At 39.0% G+C, this 21,940-nt stretch overlaps 1 protein-coding gene across 1 annotated transcript in view; it reads right to left on the bottom strand.

Moving 5' to 3' along the window:
- Nucleotides 1-20,166, bottom strand: part of thsd7aa (thrombospondin, type I, domain containing 7Aa) — a 101,466-nt gene extending 81,300 nt beyond the window's left edge. Inside the window, exon 1 of the mRNA XM_062989743.1 lies at nt 19,797-20,166. Within this exon, the coding sequence (XP_062845813.1) occupies nt 19,797-19,926 (130 nt within the window). The 5' untranslated portion in view covers nt 19,927-20,166. The remainder of the gene's footprint in view (nt 1-19,796) is intronic.
- Between the last annotated feature and the right edge of the window lie 1,774 nt (nt 20,167-21,940).

Here is a 21,940-nt window from a genome sequence, read left to right as displayed (position 1 = left end):
AGTGTGTACGTGTATCGAGGGTGTTGATTAGGACCGGAGCAGCTGCAGGAGGACCATGATGAGAAGGTGAGCACACAGTAGGGGGCAAAAACTTTGGACCTAAATATACTGTATTGTCAAGCTTTACGCAGTGAGTTAACCTTTATCTAAAGTATTTTTTTATTATTATTATAAACATGTGTCATAATTAATGACACCCCTGTATTTTCTACACCATGCGACCCCTTGTCCAGCAATGTAATCACTTAGTCTTCTCTTAAAATGCTTCAATCTGAGTATCTGAAAGCGTTACTCAAAACTAAAGCATTTCAGAGCTTTCAGGCTTATCAAACTGGTCTATTTTTAAGCATTGTTTTGCTTTTTTCACATTAATCCAAACCATAAATCAGACAGTTTAACAGCATAACACAGCCAAAAGTATGTGGACACCTGAACATGAGCTTATAGGTCATTCAATATCAAAAACCTAATAAAACTCTCACCCCACAGCAAGAAGGTCCTGGGTTAGATTACCAGGTGGAGCTGTCCGGGTCCTTTCTGTGTGGAGTTTGCATGTTCTCCCCATGTCTGCAAGGGTTTCCTTCGGAAGCTTCGGTTTACTCCAAAGTTCAAAGACATGCAAGTGAGGTAAATTAGGGATACAAAATTGTCCATGATATTATAAATGTCTGATATTATAAACTTGAACTGATGAATCTTGTGTAAGCAGTAACTACCTGTCTTGCCATGAATGTAACCAAAGTGTGGAAACATGACATTAAAATCCTAGTAAATAAATAAAAACTAATAAAACTCATGACCCTCCTACTTGTGGCTATATGCCATTTGCTGCACTGATTGGTCAGCTATCACCAATGCCCTCTGTCTTGTGTCGATTGGACCAGACTAGCCCCTGATATTGCAATCCACGTCCTGATGTTGTTAATCCACATAAATGTGGTTATAACAACCTTCATTTTATTTGTTTGTGAGATCAGGCATTGATGAGAAGGAATGGTTCGCATCCCAAAAGGTTCAGCTGTAGGCAAGCTATAACCTAGTGGTTAAGGTACTGGACTAGTAATCAGAAGAACGCTGGGTCAAGCCCCACCTCTACCAGGTTGCTGCTGTTGGGCCCTTGAGCAAGGCCCTTAACCCTCAATTGCTCAGATTGTATAATGTTAATGTACTGTAAGTCACTTTGGATAAAGGTGTCTGCTAAATGCCAAAAATGTAAAGATTCAGTAGGGTTAAGGTCAGGGCTCGGTGCAGGCCACTGGGGTTTCTCAAAACTAAATTTATCAAACTATGTCTTAATGGTTATTGTCTTGTGCACAGGAACACAGCCATGATGAAACAAGAAAGGGCCTCTACCAAACGGATGCTAGAAAGCTGGAAGCATATTATTTATTTTATTTCATTGATTTTATACAGCTTTTAGCAGCTAAAATGTTTACAGATGCTTTATGCAAATAACAATTGACTTGATGAGCTACAGCTTTACGACATTAAATGCTAATGCCAGTTGCAATATGAGTGCAGATTGTGGTGGCATCGAGTAAAGGTAGATTTTACCTCATACATGTAACCCTGAGTGTAAAATTATGCTGTCCCTGACTAACACCTCACATTGACTCAGTTAGCGCAGTCCTCTTCCGACTGGATTCCTTGTCGCTTTCATAAAAAAAAAAAAAAAAAGCAACATCAGATGCCGGCACACACTTCCTAATAATCCGCGCCTTCAACCAGTGACATCAAAAATATTGTTTGATGGATTGTTCATTATTCCTAGTGTGCACAGTTTATGAAAATCTTCAAATGCTACGCGCCACAGGCTGTTGTATATTAATAAAGGGAAATTAGCATAGGCCTTTATTGAAATATTCATGGGCGCAGTAGCAGTGGGCTTAATGATGCCGCCGGATCTGCAGGTTGAGCAGCTTGTACAGTGTAGCCGCATGTGGCTGCTGGTGACATACATGCAGGACTGAATAAAACGAAAAACAGTCAAGATGTAGCAGCGTGCTAAACAAATCTCAGCATGCTAATAATCTCCGCAGCAGTAACGTGTATAGGAACGACTTTGTCTGAGACTTTATGGATATCTAAGTACTTTTCTATTTAGTTCTAGCTGGGTTATAAGGTTATAACCCAATATTACTGTAGAGCTGCTTTTTTTCTTTTATCAGGAACTGGATTAGCAAGGGAGTTAGCTTCTTAGCAACTTTGCACTCCTGCGTTTTCAGACGGTGACCTACTTTCCAAGGATTTTCAACATTTTTATTCTTTTAATATGGAACTATGTACATTACACCTTGCTCTATCCATTCTTAATCAGCCATGTCATTAAAAAAAGTTTAAAAAGCCATTTTTATGTCTAGTCCAATCAAGCATGCAATCAAGCAGCACACTGTAATCTTTAAATTACTTAAAAGTGAGACTTTTTTCAAGTGAACCAACTTAGACTTGGACCAATCAGCAATTAACACTAAATGTGCTTAATCAAAAACACCAAAAATAATTAAGACAGGTTTCTATATAAGTCTAAAATAAATTAACGCTGGTTTCACAGTTCTGTGGCCACATGATGATAAAATATTTAGAATCAAACTCTAAGCCTCATGTTCACAAAAAGCCCTTAACTGGAAAACATCCAACGTTACGTCGGATAATTAACTGGAATAAACAAGTTAAGCCTTTGTGGGGAATATTGCTCTCTAATTTACCCTACAGCATGTCCAAATATTTTCTTTATAACACAGATCTATATATCTTAATTAGTCTGTGGTGCTTTTTGCTCATTTTTTCTCAGCAATTATTGGATTAGCAGGGGAGGTGTTAGCACACTAGAAGCTTTTTTACTCTCGCCTTTTCACCAATTACTTTTCTTTTTTTCAAGGATTGAATTGCATCGTCTCTCAGGTCAGAGGAACACTATCTGTTCTCTAAAGAGCAATAGCAGTTAAGATTTATGACGTGGTGAATCAAGAGATGGATTTTTCTTTGGCATGAAGTATAAGCCTCACAACAGGATTAGCAAGAGAGTTGTTTAGCAGGTTAAGATGACAAAACCTTAATGACAAATAGATTTCATCATTGCTTTGTAGAGTCCATAAGCTTTTTAAGATATACACTATATGGATCAAAATATTGGGACACCCCTTCTATTTTTTATATTTTGTAATAAATCAGTTATATAAAGTAGATCATATGCTTCCAATTTGCAGCAACAGTTTAGGGAAGGCCCTTTCCTGCCCATGACTGTCCCTGTGCACTAAGCAAGGTCTATACAGACATAAAGAAAAGCTTGGTTTTAAGGTCGGAGTCCTGACCTTAAACAGCTTTGGAATGAACTGGAACATCAACTGAGACTTTCCTGACCAACATCAGGGCCCAGCCATACAAATGCTCATACTATTTTAATACCATTGGTTTTTTAAATGGGATGCCCAACAAACTAATGGCCAGATGTCCATATACTTTTAAACATATAGTGTATTTGCTTTGTAGTTGATCATGTATTATTTATCCTGTTAGTGCTTTTAGACCCTAATCTGTGTCATTAGTAATAAACCACTGAACATACTGACTGAGAAAGAACTGACTAAACTAACACTGAAATAACAGTGTTAAATGTACTGAATAATAAATTAACGCTACCAGATGTTTCATATTTTGCTAACATCTGCCAGTATAAAGCAAGACGTCATTACACAGCAGGGATGAAAGCAGAATAGAACATTGAGAAGACATTTTAATAAAGTATTAAAATCAAGTCAACTGTTATTTTCAATCTGATTATACAGCCCTCTACTACAGCCACGCACAGGGCATTCATTTATACATTATGTCTAGAGACACAGATAAACATATTAAATAAGATATATTTTACTGTCCATTACAGGGGAGTGTCCAATAAAAATAAAAACTATAGTAAAAGATCTAAGATTTAAAGATCAGCAACAAAACGTTTCACATCTCTAACACATTCAATCTTTATGTACCAGTGGTCTTGGCTCAAACTTATTCTGGGAGAATTAAGATACAGCCAATTTTTAAATGCAGGCAGTATTATATACCTAAAATCATTAGCAAGTAAACATCAGCCTAAAAACACAATCTAAATGACATTAAATGCTAATAGTAGTAAGTGCTGAAGGATTCCAAAACATTTTGCTACTTTTTTGGCTCGTACTTTAGGGCATTTTTTTTATTCATAAGCTTAAATGGGTCCTTCAGATAGATTTGAGATTTTAAATTCATTATTCATTATTATTATATTGTAACTGTATATTATTGTTATTGTACCTTCATTATTTTATAGGTGTAAGTAAGGAGATTATTTAGGCCATGCAAATTTGTCAACCATATATTTTATTACCCAAAAAAGTGGTTAAATACTTATTTCTTCTTACTGTACTAGCCTGTCGGCTAAAAATAAACTCCCAGTAGGTGATACAACTCTGTGCTTCATAAGATCTGCTAAGATTTTTAGAGACCATTAAAGCTGCATGTAGTAGAAACCAAGTCATCCAACTTCTGATTGATTTATCTTGTGTCCAACTACTAATGTTTGTATCAGGGATGAATAAGCGCAGCAGTTTGCATCATATAAATAATTAAACATTATTTTCTTCTGTCTGCTGCCTAAGATCCTTTTAAAAACACAATAGACAGATAACAGATATAGATACGTCTGTGAAGACGATTATGTGCTCTAAAAAAAAAGTCAAAACAGGGCCAAACAGTCACTAAATAGCCTTTAATATTTTATAACAGGGTATCAATGAACGTGCAGATTGGGGATTTTGCTTGCTGTTTGAATCGTGATGGTACTTTGACTCTGAATTGACAGGGGTCCCACAAGGGCTGGATTTCATCGAATTTGTCTAGATGTCAAAAAACCCAATCGTACATTTTGTAATGAAAAAGCCTGTAATGCCATGTGCATAATTCACATTATAAGATGGATTTTAAGTCACTAAACATTTTGCAGAGGTGCCACAAACCACCTGTTTTGTATTTATTGTCTCTTGTATGAAACATGTTTTTGTTTTCACAAAGTTCACTGCAAAATTGGTAGAATCTGTTTGCCTCAAGAGTGCCATAAGCATCTCTCTAAAGTTAAACATTTATATTTACAAAGTATTTGCATTAAGTATTTGCAAAGTATACTTATAAGAACCTCATATTCTCCAAATTACAGGGTAGTTATTTGAGTGATGAGCTACAGATTTAGTAAATTCAACAGCAATGTCAGAAATAGTGTGACTGCATGCATCGTGACTCATCACCTTTGTGACCATCTATGTGCAGGTCTGTCTGCTTGTATTTTTCTTTCAGTCCATCTCATGAAAAGAAAAAGCAAAGACTGTAAATATTCCACCTCTGAGTGTTTTTACACCCATGTGTGCTGTTTACTTAACAATAATGGGACTTTATTTTGCTAAACCTTACACCACTGGCAGATTTTTTTCTCCTCACAGAGAGAAATCTAATTGTCCTGGTGGATTGGAATTACCCACAATGCAATAAGTGCTCCTCAGAGACTGTGGTCGCAGAGAGAAAAGGGGGGATGGAGAGAGGTTGGTGGGTGTTGAGTGTTGCTGTGTTCAATTTATACTGCCAATGAATAAAGTCATGCTCTCTCTCTCTCTCTCTCTCCCTTCTCTATTTTTCTCTTACTCTTTACAAATACTGTATATTCATATTGGATTTACCAAAACTCATGTATGTATCAGTTGGACACAGGTATACAAATACTGAGAAATGAAAAATGGCTGTAAATGAAAATAACACAATTAGCGTGGGTTTCCTCCGGAAGCTCCGGTTTCCTCCCACAGTCCAGAGACATGCAAGTGAAGGGAATTGGAGATACAAATTTGTCTATGACTGTGTTTGACATTAAAGACTTACACTGATGAATCTTGTGTAACTAGTAACTACCTGTCCTGTCATGAATGTAACCAAAGTGTGTAAAATATGATGTTAAAATCCTGATAAATAAGTTCCTTCACAGTTTAAGGCTCGATCCTTACCTCCAGTCTCTGTCTTTATGAATTACTCACGTAAAGTAAAGTGTGGGTTTCCTCTTATTGCCAAAAACATACAGAAGGTGGATTGGTTGGCTACTGTAAATGATCTCCTAGGTGAATGTGTGTTGGCTTGTGATAAACTGGTTATCTTTCCATGATGTATTCCTACCCTGAGTCCAGTGTTTCTGAGTGCCAGGAGAAAGCGGTTAGTGCAAATGAATGATTCTATAAATGGAGTCCAATGCGTTTTTTTCCTTTTGATTTCTCTATCATGTTCTGCACATGCTATTGGATGTTTGTGTTACTCAGTCGAAGCATGAGTGCACCATGCATGAATCACGAGCACAGTTTATTCCTCCATGATTATCTCTATTCACGATCTTGCACTGCACCAATCATTACAAGGCTCTGCACTGTACACGTTTGACATACAGTACATTACAGATTCAACACAGTCTGCGTTCTCAATAGCTCTTCTCTAAGCAAATTGAATGGCTGCAAGCCTCAATGGGCTCTATCGAGACGAATGCATCCTGTATTGCTCCCTCTAGCACAGAGCGTTGCCTGAATGACTGATTAACAATAAAAGTGATGTCCAGGCGCTGGGAAATCAGCATAAACGCCACTGTCGCAGTGTTGAAAAATGCTGTCGGCAAGTTCTTGTAACTTATACCGCATTGGTTCTCTGGATTTCGGCTTCTAGCGGTGCGTACAAAACCGGCTCTGGTCCAACAAACTCTGCTGCCGTGTTTGTTTCTCAGTCTGCTTCTTCATACTGTCTGATATGCTTAGCTTACACACAGCAGGGCCACATTTGTCTGGAAAACAGATACAGCACGGCCGCATTCATCCCGATAACACTAAATCATTTCTTGACAGCAGCTGCACAGTCCTCAGAGCAAAACAAGGTCCCTTTTTTTGGCCAACCCAATCAATAAATATATTCCTGAGGGGGTGATATCACCATAGTACTGACAAGCTCTCTATAAAAGCCAGCTCACTTCCTCTGACCTTTCAGACTAAAGCCACCTGGGTTCTCACAATAAAAGACCGGTATGGGGAAGACAGATGATGGAAACTTCGGCTAAAATAAGCACATAGTTATTAATGATGACCTTAAATGGGCTTTGTTTTCAGAAATGGACCTGAGGTCTTCTATCCAGCTTATTAAACACACACCAAGACAGGTTACATGGCCTCGTAATGGTCCTCTCAATCGCTCATTGTTTTGAAAAATAGCTTTTTTTATCCAGTTGATTTATAATTTGTTCTACTATACAGCAGTAATTGCAGTACTAGCTACAATCTCATAATACCTCACCAATTACGTCAGATTCTTTACAAGGTTGCATAGCCTAACTCTTTGTGCAGTCTATCAGTATGGTAGAGTCATAAACCAATAAAAATGCCAAACATAAGAGCCCTGACCTTAACCAAATTCAACACCTTTTGGGATAAATTGTAACGTGATTGTAAGCAAGGCTTTCATTTCCTACCGCACTAATGCTTTGTTGATCGAATGGACACACACATTTCCGCAGACACCATGTATTGGCCATTTAGTGTCTTAGTGTTCAGTTTAGTTCATTAAAAAGAAATACTGAAAATATCAAACTACAGCCACACTGCCTAGGTCAGGCTGTCCTCTTAACTTGTTAAAAGGGCTGCTTTGATATCATTTGTGAATGAGTTGTAAAAGTCTGTTGCTGTGATTAAAGATGATGTTTAATCACGATCAACCTGATCCAAGGTCTTGCACCAGAAAGGCCATTATGGTAATTATGCACAAGTTGCAGAGAAACAGACATTACTGACCAAAAAGAGACTTGAGTAAATTGTTATTTAGCCTGTTGTTTTTCTTTCCCATCAATGCTGTTGTTTATTACATTTCATTAATGAGGGCCGACTAATCAAAAGAGGAACTCTCTGAGCAAACGAGCCAGCGAGAGAATAGAGATGCTACAGACTAATTGGCTCTGCGCAATTTGTTCCACATTTGTTGTGATTACATTTGATTTGAATGGGCTTCTGGTTGCTGCTGCTCGGCTGATTGAGTTTCCTCCTCATTGGCAATCGTTTATGTTGCAGGTGATTGTGTGGTACAAACAACAATAACAATACTGGGCTGTTACAGACAATCAGGGTCTGGACGATCAAACAACCTTCTAAGTATTTCGAAAATACACTCACTGAGCACTTTATTAGGTACACCTATCTGCAGCACACTTCAGATTTTGATTTTTGATGGAACTGTGATGATATATAATTACTTTAAAATGTGTTTCAGGTGCAGCAGTGTTGTTGGGATCTTTCTCTAGTTGTTTGTCAGTGGAGATTTTTTTGATCACATGACTCTGTTGACTTAATATTTTTGGTTGAAGCACTATTCACCTTCCAGCATCAACAGTGAAGGGTTTAAAAATCCCAACAACACTGCTGCATCTGCTACATTACAGCAACACAACACACACTACCTTGTCATTACCATGTTATTGTCATTGCAGTGTTAAAAATGGTCCACTACACAAAAACATCCTGTGTGGTTCCCTTTTCATTATTATTTCACCTTCAGGAGGTGGCAAAGTGGGCACATGGGCAACATTCCATCATGGCATCAGTACAGCAATTTTGTACCAACAAAATCCATCTGTAAGGTAGGTGTAGCTTATAAAATAATAAATGAATATTCATACCAGATAGGTGTAGGTGTGTCTAGTAAAGAACGGCACTCTAGGGAATTAGATACACTACATGGTCAAAAGTATTTGGACACCTGACCATGAACTTGTTGGACATACTATTTTAAAATACAAATGTTATTACAATATAGTGGCCTGTATGTGATCTTTCAGCTACGACTCTTATGAGAAGGCTTCTCACAAGACTTTGAAGTATGATTGTGGGAACTTGTGCACATTCAGTGAAAAGAGTATTTGTATGACTGGGCACTGATGTTGGTCGAGAAAGCCTGAATTGATGTTCCAGCTCATTCCAGAGCTCTCCAGTGGGGCTGTGGTCAGGGCTCTGTGCAGGACACTGGAGTTTACTGAGATTGCTTTGTGCACAGGGACACAGTCATGCTGGAACAGGAAAAGGCCTTCCCTAAACTGTTGCTGCAAAGTTGGATGATAAAGTTGGACGATTCCTTTAAATAACTGATTAATTAGACCTGTTAGCAATTGTTCTGGCTGAAACACATAAATTCAAAAATTAGAAGTGGTGTCCCAATACTTTTGTTCATATAGCGTAAGTCCAAAATAAACCTGAATGAAAAAAACATCTGGATCATGTTAAAAGCAGAAAATAAACATAATGCAGCTGAATGAACACTCGTTGAAGGACTGATTTTGGCTCATTGTGTGTAATGACCAAAATGAATGTAACAACAGTCTCAACAGAGTAGCACAGAACACCCTACTTCACCCCCTTCTGATTGTGTCAGCACGAGGCCGTTAACAGGCACCCACTGCCTTTCAGCTCGAAACAATTTCCTCCATCGTGTTTACGTACTATCAGCCCATCAAGAAGCTAACAAATTACAGCTATTTGAGAGTGTGTGTGTGTTACACACTGACATTTCACTTACTGTTCCCCGCCGTGAGCCATCAGCCGGGCAGCGTAATTGAACTCATGTGAATTGCTGTATGAACAAGTGCAGTGGACAGGCGTGTGCTTGACCTCACTCATTCATACCAGGTTTTATTGCTAATCTAAGAGCTGAGAAGCCACAACACGTTCACGTCTGTATGAATCTTATGCTGCTTTCATGCAAATGCAGTTGAACGCTGTGATAGTGCAGTTCAGTTCCAAAGCTTACATACATATAAGGGCCGTAAGTATGTGGACACCTCTTGTAATTATTGAGTTTAGAGGTTTTAGTCACACATTGCAGACAGGTCTATAAACAGAATTACAGAATTACATAAAATAAATATTATGCTTTTAAATTGGGCCATTGGTTTGAGAAAGGTCAACTGCATATACTGTAAATGCCCGTGTTTTGGAAAGAAATGTCAAACAATTTCATGGTCAGGTGTCCACATACTTTTGACCCTGACAGTTTTGGGATTTCTGTAATTATTTCTGTAACTCCTTTTAACTTGAAATATTGTGTGATGCACTGTGATGCACTGTGTATTCTGACACCTTTCTATCAGAACCAGCATTAACTTTGGACCACACGGGCCAGCCTTCGCTCCCCACATGCATCAACGAGCCTTGGCCGCCCATGACCCTGTCGCCGGTTTACCACAGTTTTTTCCTTGGACCACTTTTGATAGATACTGACCACTGCAGACCAGGAACACCCCACAAGAGCTGCAGTTTTGGAGATGCTCTGACCCAGTCGTCCAGCCATCACAATTTGGTCCTTGTCAAACTCGCTTAAATCCTCATGCGCGCCCATTTTTTGTGCTTCTAACATCAACTTTGAGGATAAAATGTTCACTTGCTGCTTAATATATCCCACCCACTAACAGGCGCCGTGATGAAGAGATAATCAGTGTTATTCACTTCACCTGTCAGTGCTTATAATGTTATGCCTGGTCGGTGTATATAAATATATATGAAATAAATGCAAAACCAAAGCATTTGTACTAGTGGTCTCATACGTTTCGCCCCTTGTTGTAAATGTGAATTCTTTTTTCCAGGGTCAGGAGGTAAAGTTTAACTGTCACCTTATGTTGAGAGGAAATGCCATGCAGCCCCAGGGGCATCTTTCTAGCAAAATCGTCATCTAAGCCCATACAATAAAGCTCACTTGACTGCTTGCTTATAGTTTCTCCAGCTTAATTCATGGCAGACCAGTTCATTCATTTGTTTATGGTCTGTTTTACTGCCACTTTATCCTGGTCAAAGTCCCGGTGGGTCCGATTCATTGGGTTAAAGGCAGGAAACACCTCGGCCAGGTTCACACACACACTTATTTTACACAGTTTCTAGTAGCTCCAATAAGCCTCACACAAGTCTTTGGGCTTGTAAGAGGAAACCAGAGCATCTAGAGAAACCCCATGCAGACACAGGGAGAACATGCAAACACAAAGAAAGGACTGAACTCAGATCTTGCAGTGAGGCGACTGTGGTACCCACTGCATCACTGTGCCACCACACAGACCAGTTTTTTACGGGTTATTCATTTACGTTTTTGGTAGTTATCTATGGAGTCCACTGTTCCATGTCCTTTGTAATGGGTACTGCAGTAACAAATAAACAAAATAAACTTTGATAAACAAACTTTCTTGGACAATGAAGTATGTGTTCCAATAATTCAGTCACAAAAAAGATGAGTTTTGGAAAGTATTGAAATCACAAGATTCCCAAAGTTCCTCATGTGCATGTATGATTTTGACTTTAATTGTAGCTCATTAAATTTACTATTCATTTTATCTTTGTTGTGTGGCCCTGACCACACCTCCTAATAACTGTTTGCACAGTGCCGTGATTAGTCTCCTCGTAGCTCGTTAGTCTGTGTAATTAAACTACTTTGTTTGTGTTTTGTCTTAGCAAAGTCTCGCATGTGCCAAATCCTGAGCCATGTTGCCATGGTTCCCTTCTTTAAGCTTTCATCTTTACTCCAGATTTTACTATTTACTACTAAAGTATTTCTCCAAAGTATCTTCCTGAAATGAGTCTTAGCTACAAACCTTGTGCTTTTCATTTAAGGCCAGTATGACTTAGAATGTTATATAATTTTGACCAAAGGTATGTAGACACCTGGTCAAGAGCTTGCTGGTCATCCCGTCATTAAACAATGGGCAATCATTTGAAATTGCCCCATTCCCCCTTTAATATAACACTGTCTTCTCTTCCTGGAAGTCCAAAAAAGAGTCCTAGTCTTGAGATCAGTGGAGCAAAGAAAGTTTTATAGTAATAATGACCTAATCTTAGTCTTGCTCTCGTTTGGACTCCTAGTAGCCTAGCAGTTAAGGTACTGGACTAGTAATCAGAAGGTCACTGGTTCAAGCCCCACCCCTGTCAGGTCGCTGCTGTTGGGCTCTTGAGCAAGGCCCTTAACCCTCAAATGCTCAGACTGTACAATGTCACAGTACTATAATTCGCTTTTTTGTCTTTAAAGTATCTCAGTCTAAACAAAGTATGTAAGGTTTTGTTATGATGTTCTGTACATAAAAAAATATTTATAAACCACATATTATTTTTTTGTATTTATTTATCCTTAATCTTCTTCAGCTCCTCTGAGAATCCTCTACAAGATTTTGAATTGTGCTATACACTGGTTCTGCAGTAATCGTAGATATCACAGGTACTGTTTGCTCGTTGATTCCCGAGTAAACAAGGCTGCTAAATGGAAAATAGTCTGCCCTTTAGTCTTGATCCATCACAAACAGCCCTGACTTAGCCCTACCTGACTTTTGTCTTCAGGCTGATAACCCATAATATGAATCATAAACCTTCTGTGGTCACCCTTACTGGGATTTTTATGGGTTTTATATGCAATCAGTTATGTCTATGCTGTCAGCTTACAATAGGTCCTGGTGTTTAATGGTTTTGTGGTCCTGGTGTGGGCTAAGTCATTCAGACCCTATAAGATTTAACTGTATGGTTTTCCAAGCCCACACTGTCCACATGTGGCCTGTAGTTGACTGACCACTTTCCTTAATCAGACTTAGCTAATCATATATGTTGACTGCCTGGCTAATAATAATAGCCATTATAAATTACAGATGTTTGCCAGCTGCAGGGTATCAGTTATATGTGGTAGTTTACCAACTCTCTTATGTCTGTGCTGATAGCTGCAGGTAGTTTGCTATGAGCAGCATTATGATGAGCTCCACTAACGTCTTTACTGTACAATAAACTGTAAAACTACTCCACACACAAAGCAAATAAAAAGAATAAAGCAGCATAACATCTTCTGGCACCAGTTCTTATATCTGGTATCACCTTGATTCTGCCAACTCCCATTAGCAGCTAAAAAGAAGAGAGCTCAGCGACAGGAACGGTGCATCCCACCTTCCATTTATAAGCCTCTACACAGATGTCAGGCTCCAATAAAGCATGGCAGTGCACAGCTCAAGCTCTCTGAGAGAGGTGCAGAGATTGATCGTGAGAAAGTGAGAGATGTGCACCCCTCGACATCACCCCCATCATTTTCAAATAAGCACAGAGTGCATGACTGCAAGCTTAGTTCAGTGTCAGAACACCCACTTTTCTTCAATGTCGAAGGTAAATGGGGTGGGAGAGGAGGAATTAGGATGTAGTACACATGTTTGTTAAGGCACTTAGGCCTTATATACGTATATTGCTTTGGAAGGTGTGTGACTCAAGGTTTAAATATGTTAATGAGTAAGCCAAATATAATTTATGTAAATGTTGTAAAACTTAATGTGTTTAAATATGTTAGAAATTTACAAATATTTAAGCTTATGATGCAGTTACATTTTAACGTAGCTCACAGATTTTGTTTTTGCCATTCCATAATGACATTTTTGGGTACAATGTAAAAACAATGACCAATATTACCATATTCTAATGTAATGCAATTTCATTCATCCTTACATAAACAGACATCCGAAAACATTTTTGGATGTTTATGTTGTGTATAAATTTACATTTATGGCATTTAGCAGACGCTTTTACCGAAGTGACTTACAATTATGATATATACATTATCAATCCAGGCAATCGAAGGGCCTTGCACAAAGTCCCAACATTGGCAAACTGGTAGGGGTAAGACTTGAACCGGGGACCTTTAGAGCTGTTTATGTATGTCATGTCACTGACTCTGCTCAATTCTCATTGCCTAAGAGTCGTCAACTCTAATTGAAGGTAAATGACAGCCAGTCGCTTTGTCTGGTTTTGTGGTTGCCGGAGTGAATACAGGGTTATACTACTAGTGCTAAAAGAAAAACCTTGGTTTGCACGTTGTTAATGAGCTTTTAGACTTCTTTATTACTGTTAAATGATGAGAATGATTTTCTCATGAATTTTTATCATTTATCTAAAGCCTGGGGCAGATGATGGTGCTCTATGATGAGAGGATACATAGCTTAAAGGTTTGGTAAGAAAGAAAGTATCTAAACTTTTCTGCAGTCCCACATAATTAATGCAACCTATTCTTATCCAATACAAACACAGGCACATGTCCTAATGAGCCCCACACAAGAAGTGTGGGTGTGTTCATAAGAGGAAGCAAAATGATACAAGAACGGCATGTGGAACAAATCACACTGTCAGTAAATCTTTTGTCCTGTTTTCAGCTGTTCTGAATACTAAACAGGGATGTTCCCCTAATCTTCAGAAAAAAACTGTAGGACAAAGAATGGACAGACAGATGTAGATGTGAAGAGCAGATGGCACCTTCAATATAGAATGAAAGAGAGAAGAAAAACTCAAAGGGGCTGTTAAACAATATGGTTGGAAACGTTCTGCAGGCAGATTGAGAAACATTTAGCACTTCTGTCGCCTCTTTTCCATCGACTGGTGCTCTTTCAGGAAACCAGACAGCCTATTTTTGGAACCAGTCTGATAAGGGAGTTCACTGAAGGATTGTCTAAAAACAACAACTTCTATAGGTTTTTAGTTTTAAGCCAAAGTACCTGTACAGTCATTTTTTATTTTGTCTGGTTTATGAGGCTGCAACACAAGAAAGAAGCCTCATCTTTACTTTATTTTTTTATATGATCAGCAACAACTTGTTGTAAGGTGCCTATTTTAGAACAGGAGCTTTTACCTTGCATATCAGCCTTTTAAGCCGATTGTAATGAAAAGCTCACTTGACTGTGGACATTATCACCCATGTTCCAGCTGCTTTTATTTCATGGCAGACCTGTTTGTTTGTGGTTTTCAAACACTTGTGACATATTAGACAAATTTCCTTTCCGAATAATGTGACTGGTTGGGCAATAAACCACTGGTCAATGTATTTTTATATGGGTACAGCAAAGCTACCATGAAGATTTAACAGGCCATGCTATGAAGGTAAACGGCATTAAAGAGTGTCGTACGCCACCTGATAAATAATCCATGTTGCTGCCATTCCACTTTCAGAAGTGCAGTTGAATGAATTATTAAAATACTGTTCAAGACTGTCATGATATATATGTACTTTACAAGTATATGCTAAAGTTATTGCGATCTGGAGACGAATCACATGTGATTGAAGTTTTGTAGTGAAAGTGGTACAGCAGTTGGAAAATATTGCACACTGGGCTTAAATGGCTTATGATGAATCCACAAGGGAGCACAACTCATTTCATTCTCCTCCTCTAGATTGTATCTCTCCCTGATTCTACTGGATGAGCTAACCGGAGGCTGGTTATTATTACACCACAGTAAAAGCTCGGCTCAGTCCATCCATATGTCTCACTTTTATTTCCTCCAAGCTTAGTGTTTTGTGAGCCAACCTTCTACAATCTGCTGCTCTGTACTTGTTTGGAACACAGCCAGTGCAGCAGTAAAACTTACCCAAGTGGAAATTCAAGAATTAGGTGCTTGACCCATGGCCCACTACCCAGTGATGCTTAGTACCACCTGCTTCTACCCCATATGACCTCCAGAGCCTATTTAAAGGGTCAAAGATCAGCTGTTTGGAAAAAGTGGAGGAAATATGTTAAAGGGATAAACAAAGGGATGAGCATCGGGATGAGGATAAGGCAAGCCATAGAAAAGATGATAGAATGGCAGAAGGATGAAGCTGGAGAGATGGGCGGGTAGAGCAGATGGGGGAAGGGTGTTGCTGAAGTTGACGAGTATACGGGCCATCACCAAACACAATGCAGACTGACAAGATGGTCCGTCCCTGTCTATTAAGATCAACATGTGGAGGCGAGTGTGTTATCATGCATGCATGCCTGTGCTAGAATTTTCATCCTAGCAATCAAAAGAAGTCTGACCATTGCACGTAAGAAGCATCAATAAGAGCTATATAGTGTGTACTTAATGTACATTTAGGAGCACAGCTATGATTTTTTTTGCTGACAGACTTGGGCTTGTTTGATTGCAACCATTAGAGACAGCCACAAGCATTGCAATGCGAAAACTCTATACAGATCCTGAAATTCTGGATCATAGATGATGTTAACGAGTCAGGGATGTACATTTATGGCATTTAGCAGACGCTTTTACCGAAGTGACTTACAATTATGATATATACATATTCAATCCAGGCAATCGAGGGGCCTTGCACAAAGTCCCAACATTGACAAACTGGTAGGGGTAAGACTTGAACCGGGGACCTTTAGAGCTGTTTATGTATGTCATGTCACTGACTCTGCTCAATTCTCATTGCCTAAGAGTCGTCAACTCTAATTGAAGGTAAATGACAGCCAGTCGCTTTGTCTGGTTTTGTGGTTGCCGGAGTGAATACAGGGTTATACTACTAGTGCTAAAAGAAAAACTTTGGTTTGCACGTTGTTAATGAGCTTTTAGACTTCACTTTATTACTGTTAAATGATGAGAATGATTTTCTCATGAATTTTTATCATTTATCTAAAGCCTGGGGCAGATGATGGTGCTCTATGATGAGAGGATATGTAGCTTAAAGGTTTGGTAAGAAAGAAAGTATCTAAACTTTTTTCTCTGGGAGAAAATTCTAAGCAATGTCAAGTCCCAAAATCCTCTGTAGAAACTAGTCCATAGGATCAAAGTACATCAACACTGCAAAGAAAAATCAAACTGTCGCCTTATGCTTGGAGGAAATTTGAATACAAGAAGCACCAAAAATGGGTCTGCTTTGAATTAGGAGTTGCTGAAACAGATGCATTACTTCAATCCAATAAGCTTTACATAGCCAAGGGCTTAGAGGCTGATTGTATAAAGTTCCTACTCCAAAATAAACTCCTTAGAGCACGAATGTTTGTTGCTGATTGTATAAAAAAGAAAAAGCTTTCTAGTGAAGTGTACTTATTTCACCTCAGTAAATAAAAGCATGTTTGGAGGAGAAAATGTGAGAGATTTAAACCCAACAAAACTGTACCTACTACGCAAAGATTGGTGGTGATTGTAGTTTTCTGTTCTGGAGCTGTTTGCTGCCAGGTGAAGTGGTGCATTACAGAAAATAGATGTAATAGTGAATAGGGTGTTCTGGCAGCACAGTTACCCAAAACTGGCTCTTAAAAACTCTGCCCAGTTATCAAATATCCTACCAGAGACGTGCCAGAAGATCTAAGGAATGTTTTACTGAATATTAGACACATTCAGCAGTGAAGAAACTAATGATCTTAGAAGAAAATAAAACAAAGAATAAATAGGATCAGACCACTCTAGGCAGCATCATTTACATATTTAAATAATCAGAATGTGTTAATGTGAAAAATCCAAGCATTTGTTCCAGAGGGAAGGAGATGCGTGCTGAAAATCTCCTCCTTCTGTTTCCCTTCATCAAACACACAGCCTCCTCCACAAAGAAACATGGGAATTCACATCACTCCTTAGCCCAATAAAGAACTGCAGCTCCACTACTGCACCGCATGGCCATGCTTATCCATCATGGCCACAAAATATATTGCACCTTCATCAAAAACCTGTTTCTGTCCCAAATGGTCTTCCCCCCACACCTCGACTGACCACAGTGCAGTTTTTACAAAAGCTCCAAAGTCAGGAGGTTTTTTACAAGGACATATAGGGCAACAGAAACTGTAAATCATTGTGTGTGTGTGTGTGTGTGTGTGTGTGTGTGTGTGTGTGTGTGTGTGTGTGTGTGTGTGTGTTTAAAGAAAACTAGGGTAGCACTGTAAGTAGGTTAACTTGCACCAGCCAACATGCTTTATCTCTGCTTTGTCTCCTGCACCCTGCTAAACATTTCAAAGTTGTAGTAATCTTCTAGATCTTCTAGATTTAAGTAGAGAAAGTAATTTCATGTAACAAATATTCTATTTAAGACGCAGTTTAGGAAAACATTTATAATAATAGATGTATTGAACGGAAAGTAATAACGGTTTTATGATTTGTATGAACTTCCCTGACAGGACACTGACAGATATTCAATGTGCATCTCCAAATTAGACCTGGTGATACATCCAAGCTATACAGCATTTACAACAAAGAAAGTGGCACAGCAGTGTGCAAATATGTCATGGAGACAAATGAGACAAAAATCCAGCTGTGAAATTCATACCAAATGCAACTTATTCATGAAACTATAAAGAAAAAATACTAAGAAAAGAGAATATAATTTTAGCAGTTTAACTTCTCTTAAATTTCTGATTATTTTATAGAGATTCATATTTAGGACACTTCTGAAACCACAGGTCAAAAACTAGGAATATTTAAATCAAGACTCCAATACAAACAGTGCACTCATATTCACATTTTCCCCAGTATTAATTAAGAAAACCAACATTAAAGTTACATATTTTGGATGGGGGCAATTTCCAATTATTCATAAAAATAATTATACAAAAACACAGAAAAGTTGCTTAAATTATATTAAAAAAAACACGTGTAACAAAATTTTTGACTTTTAACATAAAAATAATAATACAAAAAACAATAGTCCAATATTAAAATCCTACTCAAGTTTGACTTACAGCTGACATCATTCACTAGAAGTAGATATTAGCATTATAATGAATATTCATAGATCCTGGTATTTAAACGGGGTAAAAATGTCTTTAGCATCCCACACAATGTATTACTGTACATAGATTATTAACGTTTAGGGTTACTTAAGTTCATTTGTAACCAGTTTTGGAATGTGTCAAGTCGACTCACTGATCAAATTCAGGACCGTTAAACCGACCCCTTCGCATTGATCCAACCCCATCCGGCTCGGGCCATGGAGCAATGAGAATCCTCTATTGATTCCTGTCCTGCCTGCACATTGATCACTTCATACTGGACACTGGGGGGTCCTGCTGTTTTCAGCCCATTGATTCACAGATTCCCCACTCTGAGACAAGGGGCAAATGACCCATCGATCTCTTCTACTCCAATCAGGCTGGTTTATTGGAGAAGACACTGATCCAAATATCTACTGTAGCGCAAAGCATCTGAATCAGGCTTACTCTTCAGTCTGTCCCATTCCTGTCCCCATGAGGACATGGCTGTCGCAAATCGAGAAATGAGAAGGGGGCAAAGGAATGATAAGCAGAGGGAGGGAGAGGACTGGAAGGGGGTAGAGGCACCACCCAAAAACAGACGCTGTTGTCCCCAACATCTGTCCATGGGCTGGTGCAAATAAAGAGATGCTGCATACTGTGATACTTGTGAGTTTATTAATGTAAATCTCTCTAAAAAGATTTTAGTCAGGAGTGTGTCCATCACGGTGTGTAGGACATCTACTATCAAAATCTCCATAGCATCATGAAAATGACTTCTCTTCTCTTTATTTTGTTTCCTACTGCCCTGATGCATATATCAATTTCTACACCTTACTTTTCCAGGAGAACTGCAGGAGATCTGATTACCTTTGCTTAATGTGGATAGAATTTCATATCTATGCTCATATCTTGCATTAACCTCCACACTCATTTGATAAATGAATCTGTCATGCACTTTACTTTCTATGACTCGAGAGGTCTGTAGAGTTAATGAAGTCTTACAGTAAGTGTTGTTTTATACATCAATAAAAGTTTCAACAGATCCATATCAACCTGACCTTTCTGTACCAGTAACTATCAGCAGAAACTGCAGATGCAGATGCTGTTATCGCTTCATGTCCAAGCATCTCTGGATGTCCAAAACACACCAGAATGAAGTAAGTACCTTTACTAATAAATCTATAACCACATAACCAACCATACACAATGGCTAAGATAATCTGACATGACACTTGAAAGTCACAGATGTCCCAGAAATCAGAGTATAATCAGAAATCAGCCTTACCTGTTTGCCAAATGTAGGTGGGTTTATTATTGCGGACGGTCTCTGTCTCCGTCTGCGTTTGCACATCCCAGAGCGCTACCAGGAGCAATGCAGCCCTGAGGAGCCAGGCAGCTGGCAGTGCCAGCCTCATGGCTTCACTACAGCCACTTAGATCCACGTAAAAGAGTCCGCTGTACACTCTCACGCACCAACCAGAGATGCGCAAACAGAGGAGGGTGCGCAAACAGCAGCGTGTCCCTCTTATTGTCCCTTTTGCACAAGGGCTCCTCCAGAAAAGGGTAATCCACCAGACTCTTTCAGATCCTCCCGTGCTCTGTCCTGTCCTCTCCCTCTGTCTTTCTACGTATAGTAGTCTCGTCCCGGGCGAGAAGTGAAGGTAAACGGTAGGGAGGGGAAAAAAGTGAAAAGAACAATAGGTCCCTCAGCACACGCTGCTGCTGGTGCGGCGACTGTGTCCTGCCTACACCGCACTAATGCAGCACCTCCCACTCCCCCTCACTCTCGCTCTCTCACACAGGCTTTCTCTCATCTCTAACAGTCCCTCATTCTCACATCCCTCCTCCCTGCCTCTCTCCTCACCTGCTACTCCTTCACTTTTACATCCTCTCGCTTGCCCTGCACATTTTCTGCTCATTTGTAGACTTTAGATCTTTCTCTGAGGATGTCCGCTTGCCAAGTCACACAAGCAAGCTCTACCTAGGCTTTGCAGAAGTAAGATAAGCCGGTACCTAATTATGTTGCAGTGCAATGACAATATATACTTAGAAGTATGTAGACTAAGTCTCCATAAGCTCCAGTCTCCACTCTGCTAGGGCAGCTTACTGCAAAATTTTGGAGCATGTCCATGCAAATTGTGCCCATTGAGTAAAAACAGGAGTTGTGAGGTCAGACACTGATGTTGGACAAGAAGGCCTGGCACATGTTTAGACAGAATCTGTGCAAGCCACTGGAATTCCTCCACACTATACCTGCCAATCCATGTGTCTATGGATCTCGTGCACATGGGCAGAGTCATTCATAAATAGGAAAGAGCCTTCCCCAATCTGTTGCCACAAGCTATAAAGCATATCATTTAGATAATATAAATGATTTCATTAAACCATTAGTAATGGGTGTGACTGTAACACAAAAACCCGATAATTAAGAGAGGTGTCTTTTAGCTATGTAGTGTAAGTAGATCAAGGGCTTATAAAAAGCACATGTAAAATCCAAATAAACTAGATTTTTCAATCTCTGGTACCTAATTTACCAGCTGCACCACTTTTATCTGGACTGTATATAACATATACTGTATATAATTTTCTGAAGTCTCTCAGGCAGCCATATGGTCTAGTAGTATGAATATAGTAACACTACTGGAACTTGTGTGACATGCTAATAAGCTGTTATGGCATATGAACTGCACTATATGATCAGAAGTATGTGGACACCCTCCTAAATATTCATCTTAAAAATTTCGGCCAAGAATCTAATCAAATAAAGGATTTGTTTTTAATTTTGAGGAACACATATATGGACCACCAAGATGTAAACAATCAGGAAAATAAAACAAACTTACTTGTCACTTATTTAATGAATTCTTTTGTTTTTAAACTAGCATTCAGTCCTAGAGCGCCACGGTTTCAGAGAAAAGCAGGTTTCCCAAAGAGAGGATCTGGAGAATCTGAGAAACCGAGATATATAGCAGAATTTCCACCTGGAGCGAATTAATGCTCACAAGGTGTAGGTGATTGTCAATCAAGATAAACTGTTACATTAATAATCTGTGCCTCCGTGCACCCTCTGTTAGCCAAAATGACAATGCAGAAGGACACAACTCAATGAGCCTTGTTCCAGAAGTGACTGTATTTTTTTATTTTGTGTTCCAGCACATCACGCTTCAGCCAACATCTCTTAAAATAACTGATTATTTCTTTAAAAAAGCTCTAATAACATTAAAAAAGGAGGAAATAAGGTAATAACATCTGCAGGCTGCTGCAAGTAAAACAAACCTGATGAATTTTGACCTTGATATGATATTCAGACCATTGACTAGAAGATGAGCCTGCTCAATCATAAGTGAGACAGAGCCTCAGAAGGATAGAACCAAATTCAATACAGAGCAGGAACACATGGTACATTAACATGTCAGCACATAGACACAG

The sequence above is a fragment of the Trichomycterus rosablanca genome, chromosome 2, assembly GCF_030014385.1.
Source record: "Trichomycterus rosablanca isolate fTriRos1 chromosome 2, fTriRos1.hap1, whole genome shotgun sequence".
Classification (NCBI taxonomy): domain Eukaryota; kingdom Metazoa; phylum Chordata; class Actinopteri; order Siluriformes; family Trichomycteridae; genus Trichomycterus; species Trichomycterus rosablanca.
Note: the sequence above shows the minus strand (reverse complement) of the source record. Positions and strands in the feature narration are given on the sequence as shown.